Raw genomic sequence first — 16,974 nt, 5'->3', positions numbered from 1 at the left:
GAAATGAGGCAGAAGAATGGGGTAAAGAGTGTGAGAGGGGGAAAGGGAGAGCAAGGTGGAAAGGGGAAAAGGGGGCAGTGGGGGTAGAGAATGGGAGGAAAGAAGAAAAAGTAGAGAGATGGAGGTGGGTATAATGGGTTGGTGGGGAGGGTAGAAAAGGCAAGGGAGAGAAGTAACTTTTTTTTTTAAATCATATCCATAGATTGACTGCCTACGTTATAAGATACCAAGTGTCAGGTTTGCTTGCATTGTAAGACCTAAAATAGGAATATGATGTTTCTTACTGTTATCTCATATATATTATATATATTATTATAGTCAAATTTACCACCCTAACTCCTCCCAGAGCTTTTACACTACATAGACAGTAATATACCAAAATGTGCGGATTGTTCCCGATTGCTGTGCTATTACTTTGTGGAACGTTTCGCCGAATGGTTCACAAAATATCTGCGTTTTTGCTGCAAAATTTGACCCATAGGAATGAATGGCAAAATATTCAAAGTGGGAGGTGACAAAAGCTGACAACCCCATGACCAGCCAAAACATTATGACCCCCCCCCCCAGTTACTCCGCCCACTCCAGTAGGTGGAGGCAAGAACACTGCACACAATTTCCCCAGAAATTGTAGCTTTTCTAGTTCAAAGTATTGAAAATCATAAGGGCAGAAAAAAATCTGGTGTAGCAGTGAAAAGGATGGCTTGTGTCTGTTCTGTTTGTATATTGTCATTTTCATCTGTGATTAAAAAGGTTTTGTTATAGAGCTGAATTAGGCTAGTAAGGTTACTAATGCACATGAAAGTGATTGTAAAAATATATAATTTTTTAATAACAAACGTGATACTTGCCTGTTCTGTGCACAGAGCAGCCCCGCTCCTTCTCTTCTGGGGTCCACTGGGCTCCTCCTTTTTCTTGGTGTGCCACCATAGGAAGCCAATTCCTATGGTGGCACAAGTGCAGGCTTGATCCTGAGCCATGCTTTGTGTGTCCATTGACATACACAATGCTTCTCGCCCCTGCACCCTCATCACTGCATTTGATTGACAACAGCAGAAGCCAATGGCTTCCGCTGCTTTGAGTAAGGAGGGAAAGCGAAAGCAGTGCTGATGCTTTGGGGGGGAGCTGACAATAGAAGGTTTCTTTTGCCTTAAGATTGCTTTCACACTGAGATGCTTTACAGGCAATACAGTGCTAAAAATAGCGCTTACATAGTGCCTGTAAAGAGCCTCTCTGGTCTCTCCAGTGTGAAAGCCCGAGTGCTTTCACACTGGAGCAGTGCACTCGCAGGACGGTAAAAAAAAGTCCTGAAACCAGCATCTTTGCAGTGCTGTAGGAGCGGTGTATAGCTGCTAGGGGGGCACTTTTAATCGATAAAAACTATTGTAAAGCGGCACTTTACCACCGACGCCTCGATGTGAAAGCACCCTAATGCAAAGAATTCAGCCTTCACAACCACTTTAACCACTTGCCGACCGACGCACGCCATTCTGCACGTCGGCAGAATGGCACGGACAGGCAAATAGGCGTACAGGTACGTCCCTTTTAAATTTGCCGCCGAGCCATCGCATGCGTGCCAGTCAGAAACCTCTGCGAGTCCGATCGAGGGTCCCACGGACTTGATCACCGCAGGGATACCCACAATTGCCTCACGGGAGGAAGAACGGGGAGATGCTAAAGTAAACAAGCATCTCCCCGTTCTGCCTAGTGACAGTGTCACTGATCTCTGCTCCGTGTGATCGGAGCAGAGATCAGTGACGTTGTCATAGACAGCGACACCCCCCACAGCAAGAAACATGGCCATAGGACACACTTAACCCCTACACTGCCACCTAGTGGTTAACCCCTTCACTGCCAGTGTCATTTACACAGGAATCAGTCCATTTGTACAGCACTGATTGCTGTATAAATGACAATGGTCCCAAAAATGTCCGATGAGTCTGCCTTAATGTCGCAGTCACAATAAAAATCACTGAGCGCTGCCATTACTAGTAAAAAAAAAAAATGATAAAAAATGGCATAAAACTATCTCCAATTTTGCAAATGCTATAACTTTTCCTCAAACCAATCAATAATCGCTTTATGTGATTTTTTTTATTTTATTTTTTTACCAAGAATATGCATCGGCCTAAACTGGAAAAAAATTTTTTTTTAGATATTTTTGGGGGATATTTATTATAGCAAAATTTGAAAAATAATGTGTTTTTTCAAAATTGTCCCTCTTTTTTTGTTTATAGCGCAAAAAATAAAAACCGCAAGGGTGATCAAATGCCACCAAAAGAAAGCTCTATTTGTGGGGAAAAAAAGAACATCAATTTGTTTGAGTGCCACGTCGCACGACCGCGCAATTGTCAGTTAAATCTACGCAGTGCCGAATCGCAAAAGGTGGTCTGGTCTTTGGCTTGCAAAATGGGCTGGGGCTTAAGTGGTTAAGGTTGAGCTTGTAGTATTTTATTCCCAAAATTCTAAGCCACATGCATTAAGTTTCAACTTCCTACAGTATGTGCATGTAACTTACTAGTGGATATTATGAAGTATTTTCCTTTCTATCTTACCTTCACTAATTTCATTATTGGTTAGAAGTCAGGTAAGCAGTTTCTGCTATGACCCAGAAGTCTAATTTAAACATTGGTCTTTTTCAGCTATATTGCAATTCTAGAAAAAACAAGTTGCTAATGTAGTGTTTTGTTTTTTTTGTTCTGCGCATGGACAGGCAACATGAAGAAGCGCCTTCTGATGCCAAGTAGGGGTAAGAATTTCAATGTGTCATTGTATGTCCTGTGTAAACCTGATTAATATGCCCCATGTGTGGCTAAATGTATTTTTTTTCCTGTTTGTTATGTGTTGTACTTCTATCGCTTGTTCATGTCAATACTGTAAGCCATAGAACTGTTCTGTGAGCCATAGGAAAGGTTAAATTTTCTGAGTTTGGCACAATGCAACAGTTGGAGGTCCACAGGTTGAGCACCCATCTTATACTGTACATTTTGTGTTATATATATATATATATATATATATATATGTGTGTGTGTATATATATATATATATATATACGACAAAGGGACACGTTCTCCAATTGCAATAACTTTACTTTGTCTTCAAATCATCAGGTATTATCAAATCATGTAAATCAGCAACAACAGCTACCGTATACAGTTACGAGCATCCCTGCGCTTCCTCAGGCTGCCTGGAAATATGTAACATACTACAAACACCTCCCTCTTTAAAACCAAACACAGGTGGGTATTGCCCCACAGGTGAGTCCCATGCTTCCAAAATTGAAAGCACACAAAATAAATTAACCCCATATAAATGTCACAATCGCTTACCTATCTATTACCACTAAGATAATTCTAACACAATAAATCCAATCAATAGTTTTATCAAAATGTAACAATCTATCAAATAAGGCCATATATAGAAAAAAAGGAAAGTGCTTACAAATGCCAAAAACAATAGGTGCCATTTTTTTACTCCTCATCAAAAATCTATATCTCAATATATGTACATTATGATTTTTCATAATCGCCTAATGATAAATTTCCATCATGCCTAAAAATGTAATTGTGGAATAATCAAAAAATCTGGTCATTACTTCATCCTATTTTCTATATAAATTTTGGCAATTAGATAATTTCCAGAACAGACAAAGTCTCACATCCCTAGTGATAATTTAAAAAGAGAAAAAGAACTGAATCTCATGCAAGTATGATGGGAATTTAAATTGAGACAGTATGTCTGTCAGTGAGGCGAGAACCAAAAACACCAAGTTTGGTAAAAAAAAATATGTATAATTTATTTCATAGTATCAAAAATAGAATTCATGATAAAAATACATAATCATATTACTTAGTGGGTAGACCATGAAGTGATACTTGACATATGAAATCAAAATGCGTTGACAAGCAGGGAAACCAATATCTTTCACAGATTAATTCATCAGGGTTTATGCACATATTTATTTCATCTGGTCTTTAAATTAACTGAGCATCCACATGCCACCCTAACCAAAAGTCTGCACCTCCTATGGCTCACAAACAGCAGCTAATTCCCAATAGGAACCAGACCCACACGGGATGGACAGTGAGGAAATTGGATTGTGCTTACTCGCCAGTTAGTATTTTTATGCCAAGGATCTGAAAACATTGCAATTCAGAACACAAAATAGTCCTTGGACTGACAAAGCGGCGGCTGCAGTGTAAAAGGATACACTGCACCACAGAACTCAAGACGCATGTGACGTGGTGCAGTGCGATGGGTTCAAATGTTGCCCCGCCATATGTTTGTACATTTATGAATGATTTCAAACATAGATACATATTTCAGAGTGAGTTATTTAAAAGTCATTGCAACACCTGGTGGCGCTATATAGATGATGTTTTTGCTATATGGTGGGGCAACATTGAATCTTTATTAGCCTTCAATGCGATGTTGAGCAATTTCTGTCAGGAGATACAATTCAAAATAAACATTGGGGTTGAATCGGTTCCATTTTTGGATACCAAGATTTACATTGATAATAATCAGATGGAATCTGATTTGTATGTTAAGCCAACAGATAGAAACCAAGTATTACTGTATGACAGTTTCCATTTGTTAATTATAAGGAGCCAGCTCTTACGGGTTAAAAGAATAGTTCGCAATGAGACAGTGAGGAGTGTAAGAATGAAAGAAATGTGCCTTAAATTTCAGGAACGAGGATACCTCACTTATGTCATTTTGCAATAATTTAACCACTTAAGCTCCGGACCATTTGGCTGGCTTAAGATCAGAGCACTTTTTGCGATTCAGCACTGCAATGCTTTACCTGACAATTGCGTGGTCGTGCGACCTGGCTCCCAAACAAAATTGATGTCCATTTTTTTCCACAAATAGAACTTTCTTTTGGTGGTATTTGATCACCTCTGCGGTTTTTATTTTTTGCGCTATTAAACAAAAAAAGAGCGCCAATTTTGAAAAAAACGCATTATTTTTAACTTTTTGCTATAATAGCCCCCAAAAAAATAAAAGTTTAGGCCAATACGTATTCTTCTACATGATCGGAAAAGGAAATGATTCAAACCTCCATCAGCACCCCATTAATTGACACCTCATCCCTTTTAAAAATATCAAACAAGGTTTTTTAAGGTAAACCAAACCTAAGAAAATGGGACGTTAACGGTGCAAAAAATCAGTTATATTCATAATAAAAGGTTTTTCTATACAAAATTTATTTATACAAAATTCATAAAAACAGAGCAGTAATCTGTATAATCATACTGAGGTTATATACAGCTTTGTGGTCCAATAGACGGTAAAGTTGAGGTAGTTGCGATTGATTTATCCCGACATGTTTCGCTTAATGCTTCATCAGAGGATAAGCCAACTACCAACATAATAAATTCAAAAAGAAAAAACATAAATTAATTTCACAAAGTACATTTCTTTTTACATCATTAATACAGATGATCAGCATATATAGTGTTTAAAAGACACGAGTAAGGCTCAAAAAGATGGAAATATGCTCACCCCCATTTTACCGACCCATTCGTACCCCAGAAAGAATTATATAACTACCAGATGGATAGAGGAGTGCAGAGCAGCAAGCACAGCAGCCAGGCAATATAGCTGGAGAGGGCATAGACGGCGGCTGATTGGGACAGAAAAATTATACAATATGTCAGCATACTATTTATAAACAAGAGCTATTTTATTATTTTGTTTTATACTATAATCAAAATATAGGAATATCCTATAGCCATTTAATGTATTTTATCTGGTATAGCAATCATTTTTAAGTTATGCATTTTACTTTAAATAAATATATTTTTTGTTAATTTAGTGGAGCCCAGTTATTATTAATTTAAGTTCATCCACTTACATTCACTGACGATAAAGTAGAATTTCCTTAATATTTTATCCAGGTTTTATATTATAGCCACCAAGGTATGTAAGAGGTTCCCCTTCAGATTAGGATAAGCCCGGAAGGGTAGCTCACCCAGACGGGCTTTGCAGCCTGTTTACAAGGTGTCTGAGAAAGAAGAGTATATTTAGCATTGATTAAAGTATGAAAAAGGAAAGGAAATCATTCTCAGTGATCCAATGTTAAAATTACTAACCAGCTAATAGGTATGGACTTCCTCCTAGCACGGCTCCCCCACAATTGAGCCGGGTGTTTGATGTCCCAGTATATATGCCGCCGTCCATCGAGCCGGCGTCTGACGTCACCGGCTCGATGCGGACGTAAACAGCGGCAGTGCGCATGCGCGAGAGAGCCTTCGGGGGAATCTGGAGACTACGTTTCCCACAATGCATCGGTGCAAACACCGGCATTCAGGGAAATGTAAAAGAGGGGATAGCCAGAGCACAGTTAAGGCAATGCTCCGGCCAGCACACTCATATTGCCCCAAGGTGTATGATTCCCTGTCTCGCACGCAGGGACCACCGCTAACCAGTGGGCAGCCTGCCAGATCAGATATAATCCGACCCAGCAAAGATGCCCTCGGGCGTCCATATGCTCCTCTCCAATGCCAAAGTGCCAAAAGCAGCCGACCAGAAGCCATGCATCAAAATAACATGCGATATTCAAATAATATGAGTCGCATGATAAAATACACATGGGGGACGAAAGAGGTTTGTAGATAGAAACCAAGGGGGGAGAGAGAGATATAAATAAACGAGGGGGAGAAAAAGGAAAATATACCCCAATATATCAGTCGGTGCGATCGCGATAATGGACCAAATTAATCGCGAAATTCGTGTATATATTTTAAGAGCCCATCTCGTGTCCTGAAAACAAAATTCACAGTAAATTCTAATATCAATAATATGAAGTATCACAGCAAGGTGTAAATATATCCAATGTATCAAAATAATTAGTAATTATATAAATAATAATTAATAAAAAACAGGACAAAACAAAACAAAACAGAACAATGCAACAGATATCATTCCCCCCCCCCCCCCCCCCCCCCCCCAGACCAACAATTTTTAAAGAAATGATCGATAACTCAAATTTTCATTAAACCCAGGAAATGTTATTGCTTTTAAATTATATATCCATCTTGCTTCTATCTGTAGGAGTTTTTTGTCAACACTTCCCCCTCTCGAAGAGAGTGGGACATGATCTAATGCCTGGAATTTAATATAGTCTGGGTTAAAGTCATGATGTAGGCCTATGTGCCTACCGATTGCTGTAGTAATTTTTTTATTAAGAATTGGTTTTATGTGATCTCTCATATGTATCGAGAAGGCTCTTTTTGTTTTACCTATGTAAAATCCTCCACACCGGCACTGTGCTAAATACACTATGCCAGGTGTGGAGCAGGTCACACAGGATTTCAATTGGTGCCAATTTCCATTTGGTAATTTAAATCTACTGCAACCAGCCGTTGCATTATTGGTATTCTTCTACATATTTTTGGTAAAAAAAAATCGCAATAAGCAATTATTAATTTCGTACATCGTCATGCGCTGGTCAGGAATCGGTTAAGAGAAATAGATCAGGATGGATTGGATTCAGCTCCAGTAAGACATAGACCACAGATGATGAGATTACCATTTTTGATGCAATTTCACAGCTATAGCGAGCATGTGTTTAGAATTATTAGGAAGCACTGGCCCCTTTTGAAACGCTCTTACCCACAGGTTGAGGTCTTTCAACAACCACCGTTTAAAGCCTTTAGAAGGAATAAAACGATGCGAGATGCATTGGTGAAATCAAAATATAGACCCAGAGAACATATATCAAAAATCAAGTTTCTAGACAAGAAAAGGAAACAGTGTTTCCCCTGCATGAATTGCATTCAGTGTAAACTTATGCTAAAAGGTGACCATTACATCCATCACAAAAATGGGGATGGGGTCGCGATAAAGGGATTCTTCACATGTTAATCCTCTTACGTGAACTATATCCTCATTTGTCCTTGCAAACTATTATATGTCGGTGAAACTATCCAGGAGATAAAAGACAGAATCGCACAACATCGCAGCACCATAAGATTGAAACAGCCAGGTTTGCCTGTATCCAGGCATTTCTTGGAGAAAGGACATCAGGACTCAGATCTAAGATTTATGGTGCTTGAGGAGGTTCCCCGAGACAAAAAAAGGGGGTGATAGAATGCTGAAACGTAGACAGCATGAAGTTTGGTGGATTAACTGGTTACAATTCTTGTACCCAGATGGAATTAATAGAGATTATGATTTGTATCTATTTTTGTGAATGATTTAGTTTAGCGGCTATATTGCATGTTCTTTTTCAGATAGAATTGCATCTTGATGTATGGGAGATATGGGACATATTATGGAATGATGGATGAAAAAAGAGTTTAGAATAGAAGTCATGACCAGATTTTTTGATTCTTCCATGATTACATTTTTATGCATGATGGAAGGGTATCATTCTGTGATTATGAAAAATCATTATGTACATTTATTGAGATATATATTTTTGATATGAGGAGTTAAAAAAAATGGCATCTATTGCTTTTCTTTTTTGGCTTTTGTAAGCACTTTCCTTTTTTTCTATATATGACCCTATTTGATAGCTTGTTACATTTTGATAAAACTATTGATTGGATTTATTGTGTTAGAATTAGCTTAGTGGTAATAGATAGGTAACCTATTGTGAAATTTATATGGGATTCATTTATTTTGTGTGCTTTCAATTTTGGAAGCATGGGAGACACCTGTGGGGCAATACCCACCTGTGTTTGGTTTGAGGGGCAGTTCACACCAGATGCAGTTCCGTGCAGTTCCGTTTTTTCTGCACCGTTACAGTCAGTTACGGTCAGTTTCTGCACCAGAAACTGACTGCATGGTGTGAACTAGAGCCATTGGAATACATGGAAACGCACAAAGTGCACGGAACGAAACTGTGTCTGGTGTGAACTGGCCCTAAAAGAGGGAGGTATTTGTAGTATGCTACACATTGCCAGACAGCCTGAATACAGTAGCTGTTGTTGCTGATTTATGTGATTTGATAATTTGAAGACAAAGTAAAGTTATTGCAATTTATTGTCCCTTTGTAGTCTTTTAAACGGATATTGGTGGAAGACGGGGAGTCCACCCTGACATTGTTCCAGCTAAAAAAAACAGGATAAAGAAAAGGCAGTAACCCACCCGAAGTATATATCTCTATATCTCCATATTGAATGTTATGAATTGTTTCTGGTAGGTAGTTGTAGGCTGGTTGGTAGTCTGTAGTCACACATGTGTTTTAGGTGCAGTACATGAACAAAAATCCAGCTTACTGCATCTTTGATGCACTTTCATAAAATGCACATTATATAGAGTTCAATGGTAATGCACCTAAAACGCATGTCAAAAACAACTAAAAGGCAACACAGAGATGTGAACTAGCCCTAAAACCTTCTTCCAGCGAGGAGTATATCTAAATGGTAGTTTGTTTTGTCTTTTTATCCTGTTTTTTTGTTACTCTATTAACTGTTACAGCATGTTTGAAAGATTGGTTGCCTAGTTGCAATCCCAAAGATATAAAATATTTATTTAAATAGGACTTTCTTGGTGCCAGACCATAATCACACATTTTTATCCATAAAAAGTAATATTTTTTATGATAAAATGTAAAATATTTGCAATTTTAAAACTTGCTAATATTACCCTGTTAAATAAAATGTGAACCTGTACAATAAAACCCGGACATTTATACCTAGTCGCCCATTCCCTATTATGCATTTAGTGCCTTGTACATTTAACAAACAAGTTGGAGAACCAATTTGCTGCAGATGCTAAACAGTGAGAGCAGTGTGCTGTTCTATCATGCTTGTACTCTGGCTCAGGCAGGCTGCTGTTTTTTCCCCAGCCACTAGAGGGCGCAGATTTGTTCCTAGCCTATTGTTATTGTAGGCAGCCATTACCATGTGCTGACTGGTCGGACGGCCTTGGAGACAGCACAGTGGGCTGTATGTGTGTGAGTGCCAGCTTGGGAACAGGTCATGATCTGGCCCTTCGTGTTAGCCACCGTGGCCGGGGTAAAGGCCCAAGGTATAGCAGTAATGGCATACCGAGGCAATCTGCTGCTGATAGATCAGTCAGTAGCATGGCTGGACTTAGGTGGTCAAGTATCTGGAACTCCTGGTTGGGATCTCAGTCTAAAGGTACTTTCTTAATGACGATAAGGAGCTTGGAGTGTTTGGGACTCAGCCCAAAAAGGGTCAAGGCAAGGAAGAGTTCCTTAGATTTACCTTTGCTAAGGTGCTAGGGAAGATGGCTTCATTCAAAGTGGTTCCCTATGCTCAGTTTTGTTCAAGGCTGCTATAAACATTATTCTGTTTGCCTGGAACAACTAGATCCTAATCTAGGCATTATCCAAAGGGTCTGGTCCCAGGGATACGCCAGAATCTCGGCAAGATGGCAGAAAGGAAGATCCTTCATGACGATTACCTGGGAGGTTGTGGTTACGAAGGCTGGCCTCTAGGGATGGAGACCAGTCCTGAAGGAGACCATTGCCCAGGGGAAGTGGTCAAGCTCATAGAGCCTTGACTGTCAGCATTCTAGAGCATCCGATGGCACGTCTGGCTTAATGGCCTGGGCATTTAAATTACAGGATTGTTCTGTCAAGGTACAATCCGACAATGCCACATCAGTAATTTACTTCAGTTACCAAGGAGGCACTAGAAGTCAGGCAGCCAGAGGGAAGTGGGCCATGTTTTGGTTTGGGCAGAGGAGTTTGTACCTTGCCTATTGACAATCTTCATATCGTGAAATGGAGAATTGACAGGCGGCTCCCTGGACCCTCTGCACCCTGACTTTTTTCTGAACAGATAAGAATTTTGGGCATCCAGGTTCAACAAGAAGTTGAACAGCTTTGTGTCAAGGGCTAGGGATCCACTCGCATGTGGGACAGATGCGTTAGTGACCCTGTGGGATCAGTTTTTCACTGATTTATACGTTCTCCCCAGTTCAGCTGCTTCCGCAGATTCTACGCAGGATCACAGTGGAAGGTAATACTACTAGCCCAGCATGGCCCAGAAGATCCTGGTATGCAGAGATCAAAAGGTTGGCAGTAGGGAAACCGTGGACTCTTCCATCTAGTCCAGACTTGCTTTCGCAAAGGGCCGGTATTCCATCCGGCCTTACAATCGCTAAATTTAATAGTTTGTCTATTAAAGACCACGTGTTAAAGAATCTGGGCTTTCAGGTTCAGTGGTAAATGGCCTGATTAATGCAAGAAAGCGGGCCTCTAGGACCATTTATTATTGGGTTCGGAGGGCCTATGTTTCCTGGGGTGAAACCAAAAGATGGCATCCTCGGATGTGTGTCATAATTAGAATTCTTGCCTTTCTACAGTTGGGGGTAAAAATGAAGCTAGCCTTGAATACCATCAAGGGTCAGATCTCTGCCTTTGTCATTGTTTTTCAAAGGCTGCTTGCTTCACATTCTTTGATCCGGGCCTTTTAAACAAGGGACAATGTGTATAAATCCGCCAGTTAGGTCGCACTTGTGCCGTAAGGTTGAGTCTAGTTTTGTCAGCGTACAAGGACAGCTCCTTGGGCCGATGCATCATATTCCTTTTGATCCTCCTAACGGGGGAATTGGTGTTCTCCATTGTGATAGCCTCCGCAAGAGTTTCAGTGTTGGCAGCTTTTTTTTGTATAGTGCCACACTTAATTTATCTTCCTACGGATAGGGTAATGTTAAATCCTCACCCAGCCTTTTTCCTAAAAGTATCTAGCTGTCATTTGAATCAACACGTTTCTTACCTACCTTTTTACCAGAACCTTGTTAGTAAAAGCAGTCAAGGTCTATCTGAAGGGACTGCTCAGATATGGAAAACTAATGTTTGTGGTGCTACCTAGAGATCCCAGGATAGGGCCAATAGCATGTAAATCAACTGTTTTAATGTTGATTTGTCAAGTTTTTTTATTCAGGCTTGCGGTTTAAAGAAAAGGTTTTCTCCGTAGAGTGCACTTTACCAGGGCAGTAAGAACTTCATGGGAGGTGCGTTACCAAGCCTTTACGACTCAGATTTACAAGGCCGCAACTGGTCGTCTATACATACGTTCACTAATTTCTATCAGTTGAATGTAATGCCGCGTACACACGATCAAACAATCGGGTCGAAAAGTCCAGCAAACTCAAGTCCGCCGGACAATCCCCCCGTGTGTAGCCTCCGGTGGACTTTTTTGACCCGAAAGTACGGCGGACTTAGAAAGTAGTTTTGCACTCCAATCTACCCGCCGGACTTGCATTTCGGCGGACAATCCGGCCGTGCGTATGCCAGTCCACCGTACTTTTGAAATGAACGGACTTTTCCCGCCCGGAGAAAAGTCTGCTCATTTTGAGCACGTCTCCAGGTAGGCGGGGCCCGCGAAGGATGCGTCGCTGGCCCCGCCACCTGGTATGGACTTAAAAGGGAACCCCAACGCCGAAAAAATCGGCATGGGGTCCCCCCAGGTCCACATCAGACCCTTGTCCGAGCATGCTACCCGGCCGGCCAGTAAAGGGGGGGCCGCGTGGCCCCCCCACCCCAAAGCACCTTGTCCCCATGTTGATGAGGACAAGGGCCTCTTCCCGACAACCCTGGCCGTTGGTTGTCGGGGTCTGCGGGCGGGGGGCTTATCGGAATCCGGGAGCCCCCCTTAATAAGGGGGCCCCCGGATACCGGCCCCCCACCCTATGTGAATGAGTATGAGGTACAATGTACCCCTACCCATTCACCTGTAAATAAAAGTTAAAAAAAACACAACACACAAGGGTTAAAATAGTTTATTGCACAGCCCCGGGGGTCTTCCGTCTTCGGGGGTCTTCTCGCCGGACTCCTCCACTATCTTCTGATAGCTCTTTTACTAGCGGAGGAGCCCGGCATTCTTCTTCGCCGCCGCCCTCTTCTTCCGACTTCGGGGGTCTTGTCCCCCTCTTCGGTTCTTCTTGCCGGGCCACCGCGCCTTCTTCTAGCTCTTTTACAGGCGGTGGCCCGGTCTTCTGTCGCCGCCATCGTCGCCGTCTTCTCTTCTTCTCTTCAGATGTTGCCTTGTCGCTCCCTCCGCTCACAATGACGGGGACCGGGCACACGGCGACTTATATAGGGACATCACCGGATGATGTCCCCGCCCAGTATGATGTCACAGTCCCAGCATCCTCTGGGACATGCTTTTTTTTTTTTTTTTTGGTGAAAGCTTAATTGAACAAGCTGAAGTTAGACGCTAATTGGCCACATTTTGAACATGGTGCAAGAAACGCAAACAGAATGCAGATTTCCCGCCCCAAATTCTGGTGTGGGCTGGCCTTAAAACGTGACTCCACTTTTGATGGCTTTTTCAGCCCCCAAAAAGAGGGTGGGACTTTACATGAAGCACGTGACTGCAAAAGAGTAGTTGGGTGATCATAAGGGAATTTTATTCACATGATACTAGAACATACAAGTGATAATCACAAATTACGTGTAATCATACATAAAATGCACAAATGAGTCATAAAATAGATAGACATACACTGTAATATTCATATCAATGGTAAAATGATAAACAAAATAGTAACAAAAAGTAAAGCAATAATCACTTAAGGTAAGACCTCAATAAAAATTCTCTCGTTCACCACAGTCAGAATGGGATACAACCATAATTAAACAATATAGCCTGCAGGACCTAAGGCAAATATTGTCTCTACGCATTTCGTGGCTTTCAGGCCACTCGTCAGGAGCAAGCACATGTAGTATCGGTATCTGTAAAGATATAAATTTGAGCAAAGACGGGTTGGGCAAGAGCAGATATAATCAGGGGTGGGGCGTAAAAACCCCCATAACTACTGTATGTATATATATACTCACTAGGGTTCTATATAATGATGGTGTAGTGGCGGGGCACCGCAAGCCATCCAGGGTACCCCCAACTGGGAGCCGCGGCAGGGGGCCCCGCAGAGACGAGACGGGTGCCAAACAAGGTCGGCACGGGAACCGAGGCATATCTATGAAAGGTGGGGTGATGATTGATTCATCAACATATAATAGTGGTGCAAGAAAGTGAAAATAAAAGGCTGAGAGCTGGTACTAGTGAATCCATAGGTGAAAGGAGAGGCAAGGTTGCCACTGGTGAGAGGTGAAAAAGAGATTAAGAACCCCACAAATAAGGAGTGGGGTGCTGAGAAGTGAAAGTGAGGGACATAGAGCCCAAGCTGGAAGGACCAATGGGAGGGAGTGAGCAGACAACACAGAAGGTTGCCAATGGTGACAAAAGGAAAGGAGGTAAGAACCAATTAAAACTGTGAGAAATCGAAAAGGCAGTGAAGGGGGTGAAGATATTACCTGACAAAATTTAAATCCCAAAGGAAAAGAGAGAAATGAGAGCCCGAGTGCCATGGTGTCCGATATGGGGAATTCCTCGAGTGCCCTGACCGCCCAGGGAGACGCCCATATAACACCAACGCGGGACCGCCCACCAATGTCACGCCGTGTGGCGAGGGGGAAGAACGTCGCAAGTATGGCCGGAGATATACGACTAAACGGCACGATACTAACTTCCCTCAAGCCCACGAGTCTGCGGCGTCCCCCTGACGGTGCGCAACGCCACCGTCAGGGGGACGCCGCACGCATAGCGTAGGTGCGTGACGTTGACGCTCAATAGCGGCGTATCCACCCACCCCAAGGAACAGAGGTGGGAGGAGACCCGCAATGCACGTCAGGCCGCGTACACACGCGGGGACTGTTCGCTCAACTTTGTCCGTCAAACAGTTTCAGCGGACAGTCCGCTCAAAATTAGCATGGACGGACTTGGCCACACACGACGAACGAACAGTCCGCTGAAACCGTGCGCGATGACGTGAACGGCACGTACGACGGGACTAGAAAACGACGTCCTATACACTGCAATGCAAACTTCGGCGTGTAAATCCTTTCTGAGCATGCGCGGAACTTAGTTTGACGAACAAGCCTACACACGAGGGGACTGTTCGCTGAAACAAAGTTTCAGCGGACAGTTTTTTCGGAATTTCCGAAAAACTTTGTTCAGCAGACTGTCCGCTGAAACTGTCCGCTGAAAGCCCACACACGAGCGGACTGTCCGCCGAAACACTGTTCAAAGTTGAGCGAACAGTCCCCGCGTGTGTACGCGGCCTCACATCTCCCGGACGGGGAGAAAACAACTAGACAGCAGAGCAGCCCTACCAGTTAATCACCATCGACAACAGAACAACTAATTAAGTAACTCTAATTCAGATGATAATGGACATAAAAAAGTTTTAAAAATGGATGGGAATGTAAAGTAATAAGAATTAATCCAAAAGTTTTTGATAAGTAAAAAATATAAACAATAAATAAATATAGAAACAGGGGAGGTTATAGGTTATAGGTCTTAGAAGCAGGGGAAATAATCAAATTGAACTAATAGAGCAATGACACGTGCTTCCATCCCTAATGTATGTGCAAAGAGAGAAGGAAGGGTTTTTAGGGACTTTCAGGAAATCATGGCCTGGTAAGGTCACACATTTCCATCCCTAGGGACTTTTAATGAAATAATGGCCTGGTAAGGTCATACATTTCCATCCCAATGTAAATGATGGGGAACTTTTGTTGAGAAAAAAAACATTCCACCGTGTGTTATATATGTGCATTACAAGGATTTTAACAAACTTTGTTGCAGAGTCCTACCTTTTGTTATTCTTTAGAAATACCTGTGTAATCCTCTGTGCCCCTTTGCTGAGTAAGTCTAATGGGAGTGGTTTCATAATTATCAATCAGCTGCTGCAGCTTCATGACATGAATGAGGGAAGCTGCTGGGTCTGCATCCCTTTAGAAGTATTCCTATTGGGAGTATCTCATCAAATATGACATTTTTGTTGCAGGGAATGCCTGAAATCTGACTTGTATCTTAGTGCAGACTTCTTGGAAAATTTGTGAGCCAATCACACAAGCAGGAAATTGTTTTTGGGGGGCGTTCTGTACACATTCTGTGTACAGAACACCTCCAGGTAGCTATAGTGCATTGCATTGTCAGAAAGTCACAGCAGCGGCATATTGAAAAGGAAAGGTAATTTTTATGAACTTTCAATTACAATATGACTTGTGTCGCAACTGTATAAACTATATATTTTTTTTGCTATTTATTTTTACCCCCACAAAAGGGGAGTTACCCTTTAAGTATTTCTGGACCATATAAATTTTGTGCCCTTGTAGACGTGGTTTTTGCAGTTCTCAATTGACTACAACAGCGCTGATCAGCACCCTAGTAGTTCACTGACACATCTTGCAGCTGACTGTCTGCCCACCCATATGGAGGGATGGGCAGAGAGCTGTCAGGAGTGTCTGCAGGAGCCTGACATTGCACCCAATCATGGGTGCAATTCTTTGCGGGCTTCAGTTTAAAAATAATGCATATTTTAAAGTGGATGTAAACCTGATTCATGAAATTTAAGCTGGGCACATATATCTGCAGTGTTTTGTCATCTCTCTCCAAAGCACTATGTTCTGTAACTGTCTCCTGCTCCATTCTTCTGTTATCAGCCTAACAAGTTCTCTGTCACATATGATAAAAGCAACCTTGTTTTTGTGTTGGGGAGGATGCTAAATAAATCGATGTGCTGAACTATTCAACGATCAGAGATGAAAATCTCTACCTATGAGGAGAGGGGGTGTGTGCCTTTCCTCCAATCAGCTGTCTTGGCTGTATGCCCAGGCTTCACGGAAGTGTTAAGCAGGAAGAAAAATTCTCATGACACAATGTGCACTTTCTAAACGGTATATAAAGATGAAGACAGCAGATATACATGTAAAACTTATGTACGGAGATTTGTTTTAATTCCTGTGTATCATCTGAGGCTGTTCACTTCACTGGGTATATGTGCGGTTTTACATCCACTTTAATTTTACCCTGCAAAATCATGTGGATTTATTATTATTATTTATTTATTTTTTACTAAAGGGTCAATGCTACTCCGATGTTTCTTCACATGGACATTAGTAAATGGGTTCCACAATGTTTTGAGATTACTAGGCCCACTGAGCATCCTTTTTAGTTGGGTCTTCTATAAACTGTACCAAATATT

General features: G+C 41.8%; 1 protein-coding gene across 11 annotated transcripts in view; it reads left to right on the top strand.

Moving 5' to 3' along the window:
* The window catches only part of MTA1 (metastasis associated 1), a 635,520-nt gene that overhangs the window by 477,903 nt on the left and 140,643 nt on the right, over positions 1 to 16,974 (top strand). For 8 of the 11 annotated variants that reach the window (XM_077465021.1, XM_077465029.1, XM_077465030.1 and 5 more), the window contains exon 17: positions 2,711 to 2,746. In XM_077465021.1, the coding sequence (XP_077321147.1) occupies positions 2,711 to 2,746 (36 nt within the window). Of the gene's footprint in view, positions 1 to 2,710; positions 2,747 to 3,107; positions 3,237 to 16,974 lie in introns of all 11 variants that reach the window. The other 3 variants (XM_077465019.1, XM_077465018.1, XM_077465022.1) reach the window with 1 other exon arrangement.

This window comes from Lithobates pipiens, unplaced genomic scaffold (assembly GCF_037356315.1).
Source record: "Lithobates pipiens isolate NorthernLeopardFrog02 unplaced genomic scaffold, aLitPip1_a1.2 Scaffold_30, whole genome shotgun sequence".
NCBI classification, from domain to species: Eukaryota; Metazoa; Chordata; class Amphibia; order Anura; family Ranidae; genus Lithobates; species Lithobates pipiens.
The sequence above is the reverse complement of the archived record's forward strand: the minus strand, read 5'-3'. Positions and strand labels throughout refer to the sequence as shown.